At 38.5% G+C, this 20158-nt stretch overlaps 1 protein-coding gene across 4 annotated transcripts; it reads left to right on the top strand.

Moving 5' to 3' along the window:
* The first annotated feature begins 2458 nt into the window (after positions 1-2458).
* Positions 2459-19967, top strand: CKAP2 (cytoskeleton associated protein 2). Of its 4 annotated transcripts, none has more exons than XM_058686497.1 (9): positions 2459-2623; positions 3567-3648; positions 10041-10116; positions 10228-11090; positions 11789-11993; positions 13232-13402; positions 15583-15652; positions 17685-17937; positions 18431-19967. In XM_058686497.1, exons 1-9 carry the CDS (start codon positions 2554-2556, stop codon positions 18684-18686), a joined length of 2046 nt encoding a protein of 681 aa, XP_058542480.1. In that variant the 5' UTR covers positions 2459-2553; the 3' UTR covers positions 18687-19967. The 4 variants fall into 4 exon arrangements, with proteins under 4 accessions (XP_058542480.1, XP_058542474.1, XP_058542493.1 ...); XM_058686491.1 differs by having other exon boundaries at positions 10038-10116; XM_058686510.1 differs by lacking the exon at positions 2459-2623 and adding an exon at positions 3137-3247.
* Positions 19968-20158: the final 191 nt, after the last annotated feature.

Raw genomic sequence — 20158 nt, 5'->3', positions numbered from 1 at the left:
AAGTCGGACGCTCAACCCACTGAGCCACTCAGGTGCCACTCAGGTGCCCCCCCGACCCCCGCTATGTTTTCTTCTAGAGGTTTTATTGTTTGAGTTCTTACATTTACATCTACATTCCATTCTGAGGTTTGTTTGTACAAGAGGTGCGTTAAGGATCATGGTTGACACTTTCTCTGTGGATATCCAGTTGTCCCTGTACCTACCTGTATTAGCTGGAAAGATTATCCTTCTCCTCCACTGAGTTGTCTTGGAAACTCTGTAGAAAATCAAGTGACCATAGAGGTCTAAGTATATCTCTGGCATCTCTATTGAATTCCATTGATTTCTTTGTCTTTACACCAATGCCAGCTACACCGTCTTGGTTACTGTGGCTTTATAATACATTTTGAAATCAGGTAGTGTTAGTCCTCTGACTTTGTTCTGTTTCAAAATTGTTTTGCCTCTCTAGATCCTTTGCATTTCCATTTAACTTTCACAATCTGTCGATTTCTATAGAAAAATCTTCTAGGGTTTTTATTGGGATGGGATTGGATAGATCAACTTGGAGACAATGGACATCTCAGCAACATAGGGTCTTGTGATGCGAAAACATCTTATCTGTCTCCATTTATTTAGGGTTTCTTTAATTTCTCTCAGCAATATTTTGTACTTGTCTGCAGAATGCTTTTGCCAGAACTTCCTAGCTTCTGAATCCAATGGTTCCTTTCAGTCTCAATCCTACTAGACCTCATCAGTGCCCAACGCTGGACTATTACCTCTTTCTTTAGCCACCTTCCTCCTTGGACTTTGTGTCCTAGGCCTGCCTTTGTCTTCCTTCTATCCTTTGGATGGTCCTATCCCGTTCTCCCATAGGGGCTCTCCTTGTTTCACAGGAGGGTGGTCAGAGATACTCCAGGTGGCTGCAGTTAAATGGTCAGCTGTGCTGTTGAAAAATTGTTCTGAAAGGACTTCTTCTCTTGGATCTTTTTAGAGAATGGTCTGCCTTTCCCGCAACAATTGTAGGATGACGATATTTTTAGAAAAGTGTCTTTAAAGAGATACCACTCTTGGAGTGGGTAAGTCTGGAGACTGTGGGGAAAGTGCCATGTTGGAAAACCTAGCAGTTTTGCAGAATTTCCAACCTGCCATCTCAGCCTCTTGAGCTCTTCAGGGTTTTGTTTGGGTCACTATTTTTAACCATGCCCCACACACATACACACACACACTTTAGTTTACATAACATAAAATTACCATTTTAAAGGGAACAGCTCAGTGATCTCTCCCTATTCCCCCCTACCCCTAACCCCTGGCAACCACCAATCTGTCTCATTTCTCTATGAATTTATCTATTATGGATATTTCATATGGAATCATACCATATATGTGACCTTTTGCAGCTGGTTTTCACTTAGCATAATGGGTTAAAGGTTCTTGAGTCACTCTTTTCACTGTTGTATTTTGTTAAACTGTTCTCTGTCACTTAATCCCTGGCTACCCAGCCTGTCCCATGAAACTTTAGTACATAATTGACAATATTAACAGTAATATACAAACAGCAGTAATGTCTGAGAGATGGTGATGCGTGCTGTTTGGCTGTTAGTTCTTCCAGAATTGGCCTCAAGTGCAGGCAAAGTTACACAATGTTACACTTAACATTTCATCAAGAAAAAGCAGCAACAGAATATAAGATCCCAAACTTCATTAGCAAGATGCTACCATATGATGCTTTCAGGAAAAAAAGCAGAGAAAGACGGCAAGAACTGGCAGTTGAGAGCCAGCTCGGGAGCCTCTCAGACCCGCGCCAGGGATACAAAAATTGTATCCTCCAGTCTCTGTCTCCATGCTTAAAACCCGGCTGGAACAGTTACGTAGAGTGGCACCTTCTGTGGGCCTGTCAGCTCTACTGCTTAGCTAAAGTGTCTCCTTCTGTGCGCCACTTTCGTGACGATCAGAACAAGCCATCCTGCATTGTGGTCAGGGCATACATGAACCTTCAGGGGTCCTGGAACACGGATCCGGAGGGAAGTCATTGCAGGAGCATAAACAGGATGGACTGCCAGAGGAGTCCATGTTGTCAGGGGTCCTACAATCCCACTCCCAGTCGTCCTATGGCAACGAAGTAATGTTTGTGAAAGGGAAAATACACATGCTTTTGTACAGCAGTAGGTGCTTACAGCCTCCTCAGCAAACACGCCCTGGTTTAATAAGTGCAACCTATAGACAATTTTCTAGTCTGCCTTCCTCCACGCACTATGGGCGTCCAAAGACAAGTCCCATCTGCCACACAGCAAGGACTTTGCAGGCCCACCCCCCCCAGGTCGCAAGTCAAACACGGAAACAGCTGATCAGGTTTGCCAGCCCGGGGACTCAGCTGAGCAGCTCTAACTGAACCCGGGGGAGGCAAGACCCGCCCCAGCAACCGCGGCCCAGGCTCCGCCCCCTGCGCCCATTGGTTCATTCAATTCACGCCGCGCCTCCTGCAGCGGGGCAGGCGGCGTGTTCAGTTTGCCGCTGCCTTGGCTTGAGCAGTGCGGGGCTGTCAGGGTCGAGAGGCGTCCTCCGCCCGCAGCAGCCATGAGCACCCCAGCAGTGCCCCGGGAGCTACAACTGCCCCCGAGCCAGAGGGCCCAGCCCGAGTTCAGAGGTGAGGGCCGCGGTGGCGGGAGCGGCGCGACCCGCAGGAGCCCGGGTTTGTCCGAGAGGGTGGGGACGCGGACGACCGTGGGGGAGGGGGTGGCTCGGACTCAGCGGCCGAGGACTCGGGTCCCCCGGCTTCAGTCCTGACCAGTTGTGTGAGAAGCCTGGACAGATCGCTCGGCCTCTCGCAGCCGCATCCTCGGCATTTTCGAAATGGACAAACCAGAGAGGTTTCCGGTCCGTGGTGTCACTGTGCGGGCTAAGCGCCTCCCGTGCGGTCGTTACTGGCCGGGCGTGACCCACTGGCGGCGAGGATGGGCCTGCAGTGAAGACGTCCGTTTAGCGAGTGAGCGTGCGTGACACTCCAGCCGGCCGCTGCGTTCGGGACGCGGGACCCGCGGGGGCGGGGCCGCGCCCGGACCGAGAGCCCACTGCGCTTGCGCAGGCCTCTCCCTCTTCCTGAGCGCGAGTATTTGGAGAGGTGGGGCTGCCTCATCTGATGCTTCAAATTAAAGACAATCAATCAACTTTGTGTAAATCCAGGGTTGGCTGGGTCTTCAGAAATAATGTTAATTCTTTGTCCTCCACATGGGAAAGTAGAGGAAAGAAACTCTCACCCAACCCAGTACTGGTAAATTAGAGCTTAGAGTCTGGTGTCTCTTATCTGCTATTTAGTTTCTTAAAGCTTGGCTTTCAGTAACCGTGTATTGAAAATAATTTTCTCCAGATTTTTCACTTAAAGACAGAGGAAAAGGTGATTCTTGTGCAGTAGTTGTGGGCACCATTTACGGTAACAATTTCTTAGAAATGGGATTATTTCTGAATTGAGAAATTTTCTGTTGTATACAAGATGTGATCTCTAGTAGAACATTTTTTGAAGATCTGCATTTAGTGAATATTTGATACTATCGTTGTAACCAATGTTGACTTGTCGCCTTTTTGTTATTTAGAACAAAGAAGACAGAAACTCAAGGAACATATGTTAAAAAGAAAAACGTTTTTTGCATACAAGGAGGAAAATCACATATCCAGGTGAGGTCAAATTTTCTGATTTCAGGTCTGTAAAATTAGAGCTGTCCAATAAAAATGTAATGGGAGCCACAATTGTACTGTAATTTAAAATTTTTTAGTAGCCACATTTTTTAAAGGTGAATTCTAATAACATTTAATCCAATATATCCCGTGTTATCATTCCAACATGTAATTCTTAAAAGTTATTAAGATATTTTGCATTCCTTTTTGGTAGTGAGTTTTCAAAGTCTGGTGTGTATTTTACACTTTCACAAGTCAGTTTGGACTAGCCACTTTTCAAGTGCTCAGTAGCCATACCTTCTTGGATAGCACAGCATTAGGTCATCGTTTCCTGTGTAAATTAATTCACACTCTATGATGAAACAATTTTAAAGCAAAGTGTTTGTATATATCAAAATACTGACTGTGGTTTATACAGTGCTACAAAGGTCGGTCTTAATTTAGCAAAGTTTTTACTGTGTATGTGTCAGAGACAGAGCATTCCCCCCAAATATTTGAAGCGCATTCATTATATTCTCAGTTCTCCATAGAAATATCTTGGTGTTATTTTGTTAAAATGTTAAAAATAGTACATGGTTGTGGCTAAAACAAAAACCCGTGAAAGTATATAAAGCGGAAAATCAAAAGGTCCCCTCCAGAGAGAACTGCTAGTAACATCCTTTAGGCTCTTTCTGTGCAATCGAAGAGCATTGGCTTTAGAGTGATTAGGACTGGAATCTGTAAGTCTGCCACTACAACTACGTAACCTCTGGAGAGTTACCTGGCCTCTTTGAGTCTGTTTACTTTATTAAAATGGGATAGTAATATGTGTTTCTTGGGGATTAATTGAGCTAGTAAATGCATTGTACTATGCCTGGTATATAGCGAGAGTGCAATAAGTGATGGCTATTATTTCATGATCTCTCAGTGGCTTTCCACACAGAGGATTGGTTCATGAGTTATTCTATTCTCCTGATTTCTCTAGTTTCTTCCAACAGTTATTGATATATTTTGTCTCTGTGAATGCTTCATACCCTTCCTCATGGTTGAGTGGTCCGATTGTTGTTTATATTTGGGAGGTAGAGATGACAGGACTTGGTGATGGAAGGGTATGAGATGTGAAAGAAAGAAAGGAGTTTAAGATGACTCTGAATGTTCCAGATTAAGAGATACCATTCAATCCAATACCTGACCCTTGTACCCTATTGTGAAAGGGGAAATGTTATAAAGGACATTATTATGTCAGTTTTCAGCTAGAATATAAATAGTAGATTAAGGGGTATATCAAGTTGAATTTATTAACTTGATAACCGTGTTACAGTTATGTAAGAGAAAAATCACCACTTGTAGGAAATGAACATTGAAGCATTTAGGGGTAAAGAGCAATCGTGTATATATCTTAACTCGAAAGGTTCAGTTAGAAAACATTGTATATACTCTACACATACACATGTTCAGAAACAGTGCAAATTATAATACATATGGAATAAAAGGTTGTCACTAAACAAATCTGGGAAAACAGTATACGGATATTCTTTGAACTATTTGTAATTTTGCAAGTTGATGTAAGTTTGGCATTAATTCCAAATTTTTAATAATCTTTTTAATTTTACATTAGTGTTACTTTACTTGAAATGCTTTACATTTACATGTAAATGGTTATACATTTTCTTTCACAAATTCCTCGTTTCTTCATTTAAGACAAAAAGATGATCCTAGATTTCTTATTTGAATAACTGAGTGGCTAGTGATACCATATATCGAGATGGGGAAGACTAAGGGAGGGATGGGGTAATCAGGAGCTCTGTTTTGGCCATGCTAAATCTGAGGCACCAACAAGACATCCAAGTGGAAAGGCCAAAGAGTTACACATCTGAAGTGCTGGCTTGAGATTGGGATCAGAGATATAAACATGGGAATTGCCAGTTGGTAGGTGATATTTATTTAAAACCTTGAGGGGGAATAAGATTACTAGAGAGTAAGCAAAGAGAATATTAACTCAAGTAAGACAGAGCATGACTCTCAACTACTAACTTAAATAAGGAATCTAACTGGGTCATGGGGTTTATAATACTCTTATACACAATGGGAAGAAAAGAAAATTCTGAAATTCTTCTGGCTTTACAAGAAATCTCACAAGTACTATATTTCTTTCAGAAAACAGATGTCAATTTAAATATTACTTGAGCAACAAATTGTTAAATAGACGGCCAATCAGAGTTGCAGCTTTTCAAAATTAAATCATTCTATTTTACAATCTCTAGCATGGGTACTTTAAGATTCCTATGTGTAGATAAGGCTTGTGAGGACAGTTTTATCATCACAAGGTAGAATAGCATTATATATATATATATATTCAGATGTATTTTCATATAACTCCATACTGGACGGGTGAATAAGGTGGATTCTCCTTATCCTGATGTGTTGTTTTTTTTTTTTTAGCTAGCAGTTAAAAAGGCCAGCAATTTCAAGACCAAGCGCTAGGATTCTGTTAGCACAGACAGAAAAAGAGGAGTCCCTGAGAAGTATAAAACTAAAATAAAAAGGCAAAAGAAAAGTTTAAAATTTGAATGCAGCTTTGAGCCCCAGCGAGGTCAGGAAGAAGGGAGACAGACTTGAAAGAAGCGGACCACCGAGGTAGGAGGAAAGGAGGAGTTGGTGATCCGGCAGCAGAGTGAAGAGAGTGTTGAAAGAAAGAATGACTACCTGTCAGGTGCTGTTGAAAGGTGCAGTAAGGTGAAAACAGAATTGATCCCTGAGTTGTAGAAAGACAGAAGGAGATGACACTAGGAGCCTCCAGTAGAGTGGTGAGGACACATTCCCAATGGATATGGGCTGGAGAGAGAATGTAATACGACAACATGGGGACAGTGTGTTTAGATACATACTTTTGAGGAGTTTTGCTATAAAGCTGAAAGGGAATGTGGGGTTTAAGGCTTTTAAGATGAGATATAATATATAGTGTTTATATGCGGATGGGAATGATGTAGCAGAGGGGTAATTAATGATGCAGAAGAATGAATAAATAATAACAAGAACAAAGATCCTCAGTGCTCAAGCGAGAGAGCACAAATGGAGAGTTTGCCCATAGGTCAGCATGGTGTCAGTTTATCTGCCAAGGAAGGCGGAATATATGGGTACAGAGGCACATAGGCTGGCAGTCTTTGGTGGAGGAAAGAAGGGCTATTTCTTGTTAAGATTGCTTCTGATGTTCTCCATGAGATAACATCACAGTATACTGTAAGCCCAGAAGTAATTGAGGGTCTGATTAGTTAAGGTACCACATTGGGAGCACCTGACAGACTGACCGTGAGCATCGTCTCCCACCCCGCACTGGACTACAGGCCAGTGAATAACAAGAGGAGTATTTACCATCAGGCAGTGAATGCAGGGGTTTAAACTGGGGAGACATTGCCGTGTTCACTGATGCATCTTGACTCTTTGCCATCATTCAAAATGTGTAGTACAAATGGAGTATTACTTGGCAATCAAAAAGAATGAAATCTTGCCATTTGCAACTACTGGAGGGATGGATGGAACTGGAGGGTGTTATGCTAAGTGAAATTAGAGAAAGACAAATACATGACTTCACTCATATGAGGAATTTTAAGATACAAAACAGATGAACATAAGGGAAGGGAAGTAAAAATAATATAAAAACAGGGAGGGGGACAAAACATAAAAGACTTAAATATAGAGAACAAACAGAGGGTTGCTGGAGGGGATGTGGGAGGGGGGGATGGGCTAAATGGGTAAGGGGCATTAAGGAATCTACTCCTGAAATCATTGTTGTACCTTATGCGAACTAACTTGGATGTAAATTAAATCATAAAATTTTTAAAAATGTGTAGTACAAGCTATGTCAAAGATCTGCCCCTTGTCCGAGCAGACTAAGCAAAAAGATGCGAGAGGCAACGTAACCCAAATTATCAACTATAGGGGTAACAAGTTTTGTTGATTCTAAAATGTACCCTTTTTTTACATTTTAGCATCTCTGAACTTGGGAACTGTCTTAGAATCAATGGGATGTCTAACTGATCCTCTTTTTTCTTTTCTTTACGGAATGCAAATTGTTATAATGACTTGCTAAGAGAATCTCATGGCCTGTACTAACCAGTCTGTATCTGTTAAAAGGAGTGTAGGTTAAATTCTTGAGGAAGCATTTGTTTTAGATAACATATTCTAAATGCATTGCCATCTAGAAACTGAAGTCCATATTTATAATGAATTGGGCTGTGTGTGTATGGAAAATTTTGGATTTCTTTTGGGAGGGCTATTTTTTTTCTTTCCCTTTTTCTTTTCTTCTTTTTAATCAAAGTATAATTGACATATTAGTTTTAGGTATACATCATAGTGATTTGACAGTTGAATACATTAAATGCTTACCATGGAAAGTGTAGTTACTTTCTGTCACCATAAAAAGTTACTATAATATTATTGACTATATTTCCTATACTATACTTTTCTTTATTTACTTTATACTTATTTTCCCATATATATATATGTGTATATATATATATATATGCTTATTTTCCCATATATATATATATATATATATATATATATATATATATATACTTATTTACCCTTTACCTATTTTCATCCATCTCCCACCACCCTCCTCTTAGGCAGTCTGTATTTGAGTCTGTTTCTATTTTTTGTTTGTTGTTTGTTTTTGTTTTGTATTTGTAGATTCCACATATAAGTGAAATCGTATGGTATTTGTCTTTCTCCAACTGCCTTATTTCACTTGGCAGAATACCCTCAAGGTCTATCCATTTTGTCACAAATGGCAAGATTTTCTTTTCTTTTCTTTTCTTTTCTTTTCTTTTCTTTTCTTTTCTTTTCTTTTCTTTTTAAATATTTATTTATTTTTGAGAGAGAGAGACAGAGAGTGTGGGGGGGAGGGGGCAGAGAGAGAGAGAGAAAGAGAGGGAGACACGGAATCTGAAGCACGCTCCAGGCCCTGAACTGTCAGCACAGAGCCCGACGTGGGGCTCAAACTCACAAACTGCGAGATTATGACCTGAGCCGAACTTGGATGCTTAACTGACTGAGCCACCCAGGTACCCCAAGATTTTCTTTTTTATGGCTGAGTAATATTCCAGTGTATATATATGCCACATCTTCCTTGTCCATTCATTTATTGATGGACACTTAGGTTGCTTCTATCAGGGATATTGTGAATAATGCTGCAGTAAACCCCGGGGGTGCATGTATCTTTTTGAACTAGTGTTTTCATATACTCTTCAGGTAAATACCCAGAAGTAGAATTACTGGATCATCTGGTATTTCTATTTATGAATTTTTTGAGGAAACTTCATGCTGTTTTCCATTGGCTGCACCAATTTATATTTTCATTGCACAAGGTCTCCCTTTTTTCCACATCCTTTCCAACACTTGTTATCTTTTGTCTTTTTGTTAGTAGCCATTCTGACAGGTGTGAAGTAATATCTCGTTGTGGTTTTGATTTGCATTTCCCTGATGACGAGTGATGTTGAGCACCTTTTCACGGGTTTGTTGACCATCTGTATGTTTTTGGAAAAATGTCTGCTCGGGTCCTCTGTGCATTTTTAAATTGAGTTTTCTTCATGCTGAGCTGTAGGAGTTCTTTATAAATTTTGGAAATTAACCCCTGATTTATCAGATATATCCCATGTAAATAACTTCTCTCACTTAGTAGATTGCCTTTTTGTTTTGTTGATGGTTTGATACTGTGCAGAGGCTTTTAGTTTGATGAACTTTCCATTATTTTTACTTTTGTTTCCCTTGCCTGAGGGGACACAATACATCCCACAAAATATGGCTAAGGCCGGTGTCCAGGACTTTCCTACCTCTGTTTCCTTTTAGGAGCTTTATGGTTTCAGGTCTCACGTTTAGGTCTTTAATGCATTTTGAGTTCATCTTTGTGTATGGTGTAAGAAAGTGGTCTAGTTTCATTCTTTTGCATGTGGCTGTCCAGTTTTCCCAGCACCATCTATTTGAAGAGGGGCTATTTTTAATTTTTTTTTTCAATGTAAATCTGTTACTAAGTACTGAAAACTAACCAAAGGAAGTGTTGCTTAATAAAGGTTTTGAGGATTTGTTTGAGTGACTAAGAAGAATGGTTTGGAATGAGGTTATCAAATGTGTTTACCTATTCTGTATGGAGAGGGTGTTAAGACTTTTAAGAAAATATCTAAATTCTCCAGCCATTTTGTTTACACTATTAAGTCACCCTATAATAAAGAAAGAAGAGTTTTGCTTCATAAATAAATCTCGGCTCAGTTCTTGCCTTAATTTAAAATTACAAAGTCAGATGATTGTTAATACTCTCCCATTCCTCCTGCCAAAGACAAAACTCACTTGGTCTGTGGTTAAACTTTTTTTCCTTTTTTTTTTTTTTTTTTTTTTTTTTTTTTTTTTTTAAGTAGTAGAGACCAGAAAGTGATGACCTCTGAGGGCCAGGTCCATGAAGAGACAAAAGTTCTGAAATTTAAAACAAAAATGGTAAGATATGGACATAGCCCTCATAAACTGTCCCTTTTCCCCCTTTCCCTTTCCTAAACTCTTAAAGAGATGAATTCTGAAATACCAATTTGTCATAAATCACTCTTCTAGGCTGGTAAAGAAAATGTCAGTAGACCTCCCGGGAGCAAAAATAATATAACAATGGAAAAAAATTGTATTCCTTTAAGGCCTTCTAATGAACTAACCAATTCAACTACAGCAATTGATACACCTAATTCTGAGGATAATAATCAAACTGGGCAGTTGGAACCAATTAAAGGTGACCCTCCAGGTCAACACATGACATTAAGCCAAGTATTTCATCTTAAAAACAACAATAAAAAGAAACAAATAATGACAGAAAAACCAAAGCAAGATGCTAACATGTCCAAGAAGCTTGTGCTTGGATCTTACCGTGGCCAAATTGTTCAGTCTAAGATTAATTCATTTAGAAAGCCTCTACAAATCAGAGATGAGAGTTCTGCAGCAATAAAGAAACTTTCGACTACAGTCCCTAAAGCTACAGAGCCTCTGGGCACAAACAGCAGCAGTGTGACAGCGAAAAGGGATAGAGCCTCTAACGTGACGACTACTACTAAACTTGTGAGCACTACAATTCAGAACAGACAGCTTCTGCGACCTCCTATTAGAAGTCACCGCGACAATGCTCAGGACGCTGTGAGACCAGGCATCGGTAGAAGCTCGGCCAATGTTACGATTCGGAAAGGGCCTCTCGAGAAAGAGTTAGTGCAATTAAAAACAGTTTCATCTAGTGCCAAAACCGGTTCTCAGGATATAGAAAGAAAGAAGACACTAACAAGAAGCGTGAAGTCTGAAATCGTAGCCAGGCCTGTTTCGTCTTCTAACACCAAACTGATAGAAAAGTCGAAAAACGTTGACCCTCGCAGGCATACAATAGCAAAAGCAACTATTGATAGATCAGCTCAGCCCAAAGAAACAGCAGAAGAGAGAAAGTAAGTAAATGTAATTTTATTAGCTTAATTTTCAGCAGAGTAGCTCTTGTGGTTTGGCTTATCTCCTTGAATGTATTAGAATTTGTGTGCAAGTGTAGATTCTCTTCTGTCGTGTGCAAATTTAAGCAAATTTATGTTGTGGCACAGCATGACCTAAGTTCTTGTGCTTGAGTGTCTTTCATTAGGTCTGATGTAATCTAAGTTATAATGCTTAATACGATTGGGAAATATTTTATAACCTCTCCATTTAAAAATGCATTCTTAGGGGGGCGCCTGGGTGGCGCAGTCGGTTAAGCATCCGACTTCAGCCAGGTCACGATCTCGCGGTCCGTGAGTTCGAGCCCCGCGTCAGGCTCTGGGCTGATGGCTCAGAGCCTGGAGCCTGTTTCCGATTCTGTGTCTCCCTCTCTCTCTGCCCCTCCCCCGTTCATGCTATGTCTCTCTCTGTCCCAAAAATAAAATAAAAAACGTTGAAAAAAAAAATTTAAAAAAAAAAAAATAAAAATACATTCTTAGGGTCTTTGAGCATATAATTAACATTGATATGTTCCATATTCCTCTTTCTTTGAACTTGTGAACTTATGTATGTGCCACTAGCATGGAGCTACTTCAAGACCTGAGCTATTTTTTAACTTCTCCTCTGAGAGAATTCTATCATCAATATCACGGTAATGCTTGTATCCTGCTTCTAACTGTAGAGCTCGTCTGAGTGAGTGGAAAGCTGGCAAAAGGAAAGTCCTGAAAAGGCCTCCTAGCTCAGGAGTTACCCAGCCTGAGCCTGAAGGGCAACACGAAAACCCAGTTGGGTCCTTTTGGACCACCATGGTAGAAGAAGACGAACAGAGATTATTTACCGAAAAAGTGAACAAGACATTTTCTGAATGCCTAAACCTGATTAGTGAGGTACAGTCCTTATATTCGTATAGTAGTTTATAGTTTGTAAATTATCTTATAAATGTTATCTCACCAAATTACCTTGTCACTCTTTGACCATGTAATGTGTTAGTGGTGTTATGTAGATTTAATGTTAATTATGAGATTGTTTATCTTTAGCCTTTAATGGACTGCATTTTCATTGAGTTCATATAAATAGATCAAAGGGATAATTAGGTTTTTACTGGATTTTTTTTTTTTACTTATAAATATTATGTTTCTGTAAGATGTTAATATAAAATGGGCTGAGGGTGGATGTTCACTCTGATACTTCTGTTTTTTCCATTCCTTCAGCATGTTTTCATATTATTTTTTCCACTCATTACATATTTTACCAAAGACTAGCTACATAAATTAGTCATTATCTCACATGAAATTCAAGTTAGCTAAAATATTTCAAACAAAATTCCATTAATCTAAACCAACATCATCATGGTCTTGAACTTATTGTAGAGTTTCACTATTTGGACCAAAATCCTACAGAGTATAATAACTCTAGAATGTTTCCTTTATTTCCTGAATACTTTTTAATCTTGCTTTGGTTACCCACGGTGTCCAAGATCCACAGCAAGACTGAATCTATGAGTATGATTTCAAACCTTACTCTGGTCTTCAGGAGCATCTTTAGACTTTTTGTGATTCTGAGGACCAGTAAAAATTAGACTCGGAGTTTCTCTGGTTATATTCTTAATTCTGCTTAGCTGGGGTTTGTCATTGAAACTGTGGAGTTTTTCTGCCCTACTATCTGTGTCTAGCCCTTAAGTACATATACCGTAACAGATTCATTTTAGCCTTAATATCAAGACCTGATAAAGACAATTTTTAAAACCAGAAGCTGTTCTCCCCCATAAACATTTCGTAGATGCAAAAATTCCAACTCAAATATTGAATGGAATCCCACAATATGTAAAAGGATAAGGATAAGGAAAAGGATCAAGACCATGTAGAGTGTTGGTCATTTTTGACTTAATGTTTTTCTCAACTTATATTTCATTTTTTCCCTGCTTTGTATTCATGACTAATATGCTTCTTGTTAGCCATTCAGAATAAGTTTGGAGTAAGGAAGAGAACAGTGAATATTCTTATGAATAATTTTCTATCAGTTTTTTCTCTCATTATCATTGATCTTGATTATAGATCAAGCTTACTTAATTGTTCATAGTTTGGAGGCTAAATGAGATCACTCATTTCACTTCTTGCTATTTTAGGGATGCCCAAAAGAAGAAATATTGGTCATACTTAATGACCTGATTAAAAATATTCCAGATGCCAAAAAGCTTGTTAAATATTGGATATGCCTTGCACGTATTGAACCACTCACAAGTCCTATTGAAAACATTATCACAATCTATGAGAAAGCCATTCTGGCAGGCGCTCAGGTAAGATTAAAACTTAATAATCTTTATTATTACAGTGTAAAAGATTCAGATTTATTTTGGAGCACATTACAAAATAACTTGATAAAAGTGTGGTTATATATGTAGTAGTAATGAATGTTTAAAGGCCACAATGATTGCATATTATAAAAGCTGTTTCTTAACCTTCTAAAACTTGCTTGTGAACTAGTGATAATCGGACTTAGAAGATGAATATAAGCTGAAATGTAAATTTCGTGAAAAATGCTGGGAGAAATATTTTAGTACAACATGTCATTTTACACATTTCCTAGTTAAGATATCTGGGATATTGAATTTTTAATATTAAAATGTATTTAACGAATATAAAGTAAGTAGAATTAACATCTAAATGTTAGTGGGTTCTGTGGCTTTGTGAGAGAACCCTATTGCTTTAAGAGCGTTTCTTAATGTACTTACATTTTTATGCCCCGTGTTTGGTCCTGCCCACACATAGAAAATGGCAGTCAACTAGTTTCTCTGACACGTAACCACCATAGTGATTTGATACCATACCTCTCGCCTCTTTCTGGTCTATTGCTACAAAGGCCCTGGCTCTAGAATAAGTTGTATCTCCAGTTTTTTTATTTGACTGGGTTTTTGTTTTTATGGGCAAATATTTCTAAAATGCATTTCCCTTTGACCAAGTTTCTCAACATGCATTTTTAGAGATTATTTATAAAGAGAGTTTTTAAAAAAATGTTTTTCTTCAGTCTTTCTTTAAGAAAGGTCTACTCACTTTATTCTCAGCAAAGCCAGCGGATACTATTTGACCTTTCACCTGAATCAAAAATCAAATATTCAGCAGATATTCTCTCAATGGCTATTATGTATAAAGCGCTTTGCTGAAGGGAAATTGTATTTGACAGAATCCCACCTGGAAGGGAGTGTTAGGTTCCTACTGCGCTGAACCAGAAGGGGCGTTACTTAAAGTGGCTTAAGGCAGATTAGCTGGATGCATAACGGGGGCCAAAGGTTCACATAGAAAGCAGTGTGTAAAGAGGAAGATGTGACACTGGAGCAGAAAGTGGAAAACAAGGATTAAAATTTGCAAAAGAAAAGTGAAAGCAGGATGAGTGAGTAGTTAAGGACTATGTGCTAGAACTAAGAATATGAGCCAGAACTTCCCTTTTGTATAATGTCTTGAATATGTTGCATTAGCAGTCAGGGCAGTTCAAAGGAACATAGTACTTATATGTTCTAGAATATAATGGACACTTAGTGAACTGTGGAATTTGAATGAGTGAAATGTTAGGCTGATCAACCTTGAGCTCTTCAGAGATGCATTTAATAGCCTGTGGAAAAAATATATAACCATGGACATAGGAGAAAAGGTGTAAATCTCGTATTAAATTTACTGTATATTATTAGCTCTTTAATAGAGATTAGTGTTACTTGTTACTTGTCCATGAATTTTGTTTATATCCAGACAAACAGTTTTAAGAAAAATTGTGGGGAAAAGTTTTAATCTGATAATTCTACCCTTTAAATTGGAAAAGAGTTGGGGCGCCTCAGTGGCTCAGTCAGTTAAGGGTCCGACTTCAGCTCAGGTTATGACCTCGCGGTCCGTAAGTTGGAGCCCTGTGTCACGCTCTGTGCTGACAGCTCAGAGCCTGGAGCCTGTTTCAGATTCTGTGTCTCCCTCTCTTTCTGCACCTCCCCCACTCTCACTCTGTCTCTCTCTCTGAAAAATAAACATTAAAAAAATTTTTTTTTAATTTTTTTTTTTTTTTTAATTTTTTAAAGTTTATTTTTGACAGAGACAGAGTGCGAGCATGAGCTGAGGAGGGGCAGAGAGAGAGAGAGGGAGACACAGAATCCAAAGCAGGCTCCAGGCTCTGAGCTGTCAGCACAGAGCCCAACATGAGGCCTGAACCCATGAACTGTGAGACCATGATCTGGGCCGAAGTCAGACGCTTAACCGACTGAGCCACCCAGGCGCCCCCCCCCCCCCCAAAAAAATTTTTTTAAATGGCAGAGTCATTTTTAAAAATTTGAGTGGCCAAAATAAGTATTTTAAGAAAAGAGACATGGTCTAAGAACTACTGCTTTGTTTTATTAATTGAAGTATGAAATGTAATCACTGTTTAAAATATTTTTGACTTGGACAACCTCGTTAATGTCTGAGAATATAAAACTTTTATTTCCTCACTAAAACAATTAAGCCTATTGAAGAGATGCGACATACCATTGCAGATATTCTGACAATGAAGAGTCAAGAAAAAGTTAAATATGGTAAGTTTTTTATTTTCTTCAAGTGAATTGTGATTTTATTAAAATTCATTGAATTATTTTTCTTTTATCTTTTTAAACTTGTTAAATTTGTCGGTTGTTTCTCTCTCTTTTTTTTTTATTTAAAAAAAATTTTTTCTTTTAACGTTTATTTTTGAGACAGAGAGAGACAGAGCATGAACGGGGGAGGGTCAGAGAGAGGGAGACACAGAATCTGAAACAGGCTCCAGGCTCTGAGCTGTCAGCACAGAGTCCAACGTGGGGCTCGAACTCACGGACCACGAGATCATGACCTGAGCCGAAGTCGGCCGCTTAACCGACTGAGCCACCCAGGCGCCCTGCTCTCCTCTTACATCTATTGGCATACCTCCCTCCAAGATTCAGTGGCTTTATGTAGTGTAAAGAATTTTTAATTAGGAGATCTGGTTCAAAACTCAAATTTGTCATTGAGTGTCTGTGAAAGTTACCTTACCTCTCTAGGCCTCAGTTTCCTGTGTTAAAAGTGAGGCAATTTGATTAGATCATCTCTAAAATTTTACCTGTGAAATTCTGTCATCTGTTCTGTGCTCTAGAGAAGCTGTTCAAGAATTCTCTTTGCTAGGGATAGGAGATAGAGGTAAGAGATTCATTAGCTGTCAGGTTTATGAAATGTAAACATTTTCTAGATTCAGATGTATCATATAACTGAAACACCTCTTACTAAAAATCTCTAATAATTTCCTACTAGTCAAATCTAGAGGTCGTCTCGGCTTGATGGATTTACCAGGACGTCTCCAGTGTTTCACATCTAGCATGTTTTATTTTGGACTATTGTCGTCCCTCATTGCTTCCCCATACCATCATCTCTTCCTCCCAAAAAAGAAAATCCTCTGTGGCTAAAGAGGCCTACGCAAGAAATTTTGGAAGAGATGCCCCCACTATACCTGCACACTCATTCAGACACGCACATGCATCCATTTGTTAAGTCCTAACTTAGAAATAACTCTTTTTTTTTTTTTTTCTAAACATTCCTTAATACAGGAATATTCTTTTCTTTTTTAATTTTTTTTTTTTTAACGTTTATTTATTTTTGAGACAGAGAGAGACAGAGCATGAATGGGGGAGGGTCAGAGAGAGAGGGAGACACAGAATCGGAAGCAGGCTCCAGGCTCTGAGCTGTCAGCACAGAGCCCGACGCGGGGCTCGAACTCACAGACCATGAGATCATGACCTGAGCCGAAGTCGGACGCTTAACCGAGCAAGCCACCCAGGCGCCCCTAGAAATAACTCTTAAATCGAGCCCTTCCTCCTCACTGCCTACCTCTCTGCCACCTTGCTTAAGACAACCATAGCTTTGTCTTCTTATCATCACAGATCATTCCTTTTCATTCCTTGCCATTCTAAACCATCTGTTGTAGTGATCAAACCTTATTGTATCTCTGTCGCTCCAGTAGAGATTTTTTTACCAAACTTCTAGCATGTAAAGGTCATTACAGTCCAGCCCTTCATACCTATCTGAACCCATCACCTCTTCCCCACATTCCCACCTTGCTTCTTACCGTGTATTCTAAGCACTCTGGCCCTTTAATGTTGTCTTAATAGGTCATTTTCTTTTAAGCTTCGTACCAAGATTGTCTTCCTAGGTCTTGTCGAGTACTCTTTTCTCAAGCCCCAGCCTAAGCGTCACTTGAAAGCTTTCCATAGCCATCTCGCTGTCTCTCACACAAAGGTAGTTATTCCATTTCATGGGTTCCTATGACCCCTTATTCTTACCTCAGTTATATGGCATTTTTCTCATTTTATAATTATTTTCAACTTCTTAAAGGACAGGAATGGTTTCATTCTTATATTTGTATCTACAACCCCTGACCCACAGGCGACAGTAAATATTTGTCAATAGTTGTCAGCAGTATTGGCTTAGGAAACGAAATGGTTAGGAGATGGCAGTTTGTTTCGTTGATTTTGAAAATCTGACCAACTATGAGTAACTTTAATGCCTTCTGAATTTGCTCTTTAAATTTGGCCCAAAGCTTAATCTAGAAATGTATTTCTATAGGAGAAAATATTGAGGAGGCTTGTGCAACCAAGGAATACATCCATGAAGTCAGCACTGAAGATAGAGGGGTTAATCTAGAGTCAGGAAAACCAGAAATGGAAAAGAAAACTAGAAATGTGGTATTTCAAGATGATGAAAAAGAGCAAGATGACAAAACAAAAGATTCAACCAATGATGTTAAAACCCCCAGTACAGAAACCAGGGGGAGTTGCTTAATTAAATATAATGTGTCTACTACACCATACCTACAAAGGTAAGCTTTCAAAATGTACTGTGCTGTGATTTGTTTTTATGTTTAGGAATAATAAATATGGTATCTAAAAATATTTCACTTTCAATTAGAACTATCATTTATTAATAGGTAAAGGTTTCAAGCAAATCAATATCATTGGGACATTTCACCCTTTAAATACTGGATTTGCTTTGCTTTTCCCTAAGTATTGCCATTTTGTGAAAGAAAACTTTGATATTTTACTTTAATGTCTGTAAGCTATTGATAATAGTAGGTTTTGGAATTGAGCAAATAGCCAATTGTACAGATTTTCAAGAATCTGCTGTATATGTGCTGTGACAACAAATACAGAAAGGAATAAGTTCCTAACCACAAGGAGCTTTGGTAACTTCTTTTCTGTAAGACAGCCAATCACACGGTTGTCACATACAAGTTATAGTAAGATAAATGGCATAAAAGAACAAGTAAAAATGTTAATGTTTTTTAACTCTGGGAATAATTTTTGTCTTTTTAGTGTAAAAAAGAAGATACAGTTTGACAATACAGATTCTACATTTAAAGAGCTAAAGTTTCTAACACCAGTGAGACGTTCTCGACGTATTCAAGAGAAGACTTCTAAATTGCCAGATATGTTAAAAGACCATTATCCTTGTGTGTCTTCATTGGAACAATTAACAGAGTTGGGAGGTGAAACCGATGCTTTCGTATGCCGTCCCAATTCAGCACTATGCCCAATGTTCTCAGAGCCTGGAACAGCAGAAGATAAATAAAGTGATGATGAGAAATGGGGTTTTTTATTGTTCCTGGGGTATTTTGTTTGCTTGTTGTGGCTTTGTGTGTCTCTTAGGAGTGGGCCAAGTACCTAAGTATTCATGGCAGTAAGCTCTCTTACTGATGTTCAATACCTTATAGCAGGTATTGCCTTCTGGGCAGTAGAGAGCTAATCCTACCTTTTTGATCTCAGCAGAGGGAGTTTCTAAGATGGTAAATTTGTCAAGTGGTTTACTTTATTCCTTGGCTATAAACAGGTTTCATCATAATGTTGACTTGTTCACTTTTAATCGTCTTAAGTTAGAGATAAATTTTTAGTCATTAAATATAAGTACGGTAATGCTGCATCATCAGAAAAGGTGTTCTAGATAAAATTGATATATTTGCATAGGCTTGTTCTTGAAATGTATAATATACATGAGAGCCTTTAAACAGAATGCTGACTTTTCATTGCCTTTCCTTGATTCTATAGATCAGTCGAAAAGTCGGTAATTGTAATGTGTAGAGTGACTCCATTCGAATGTGAAGACATGGAAGATTTAGCTTGCTTTTCCACCCAGTTGTTGTTACCCAGACTGCTGTGGTCTGTTGTGCTTTGGCTCTTCACTATTGCTTTCCATCAGTGCTAGTGAGTCTGTGGTCTCTGTTGGCTTCTTTCTTTTTTATTGTAGCTGAGGTCACCAGGAAGGGTAATTAACTGAATACCCCATGTCTAAGAGCAGATACTTTGTACTAAGAAAGAAAAGGTGTCGAACTCAGTGGGTATTTGAAACTTTCAATCTGAGTTTCTTTCTTTAGTTCCTTTTGTAACTTGACTATCTAAAATGCTACAATTTTAAATTTTATCATTTCACTTGATATAGTTGGAATTAGAGCAGGAATATATAATGTTATTCTAATGTAGGTAGAATTTCTAAAATAACTAATAGTTTCTTATAAAAACTTTCCTGTTAAGTCATGTCCCTTGAAACGTGATAGTTATATGCGATAAACAGTTTCTTCTCCCCACACATAAATATCACCAATAAAATTGTTTTGTAAGTCTCTGAACTAATTCTTAAATACATCGCCTACCAATTCTACAGCTTCAAAGATATGTTAGTTTTAAAACTGTGTGTAATATAAATGTGCTTAAGAATCACATAGTCTTATGTTCACTCATTCCATTTGAATAATAGCACCTATCTTTGTTCTATAATAGTTTTGTGTCCTAGAGAGGATTTTTAGTCTTTTATAAACTGTGTACCTAATATTTGTAAATAAATATATCTGTATTTCAATGTTTCAGTGACATTTATTTCAACAAATATGAAATGCAGTTTAACCACAGTGAATGAATTTAAATTTTGCTTTTGAAATACATTATAGTGAGATCTGACTTGGAGTTTTTAATACTTAAATATGTGTGTAATGGTGTATTTCTTTTTGAAAAATTATCAGTCTATCTAAAGGTTTACCTTAATTTTTACCA

This window comes from Neofelis nebulosa, chromosome 1 (assembly GCF_028018385.1).
Source record: "Neofelis nebulosa isolate mNeoNeb1 chromosome 1, mNeoNeb1.pri, whole genome shotgun sequence".
Taxonomy (NCBI): Eukaryota; Metazoa; Chordata; class Mammalia; order Carnivora; family Felidae; genus Neofelis; species Neofelis nebulosa.
The sequence above is the reverse complement of the archived record's forward strand: the minus strand, read 5'-3'. Positions and strand labels throughout refer to the sequence as shown.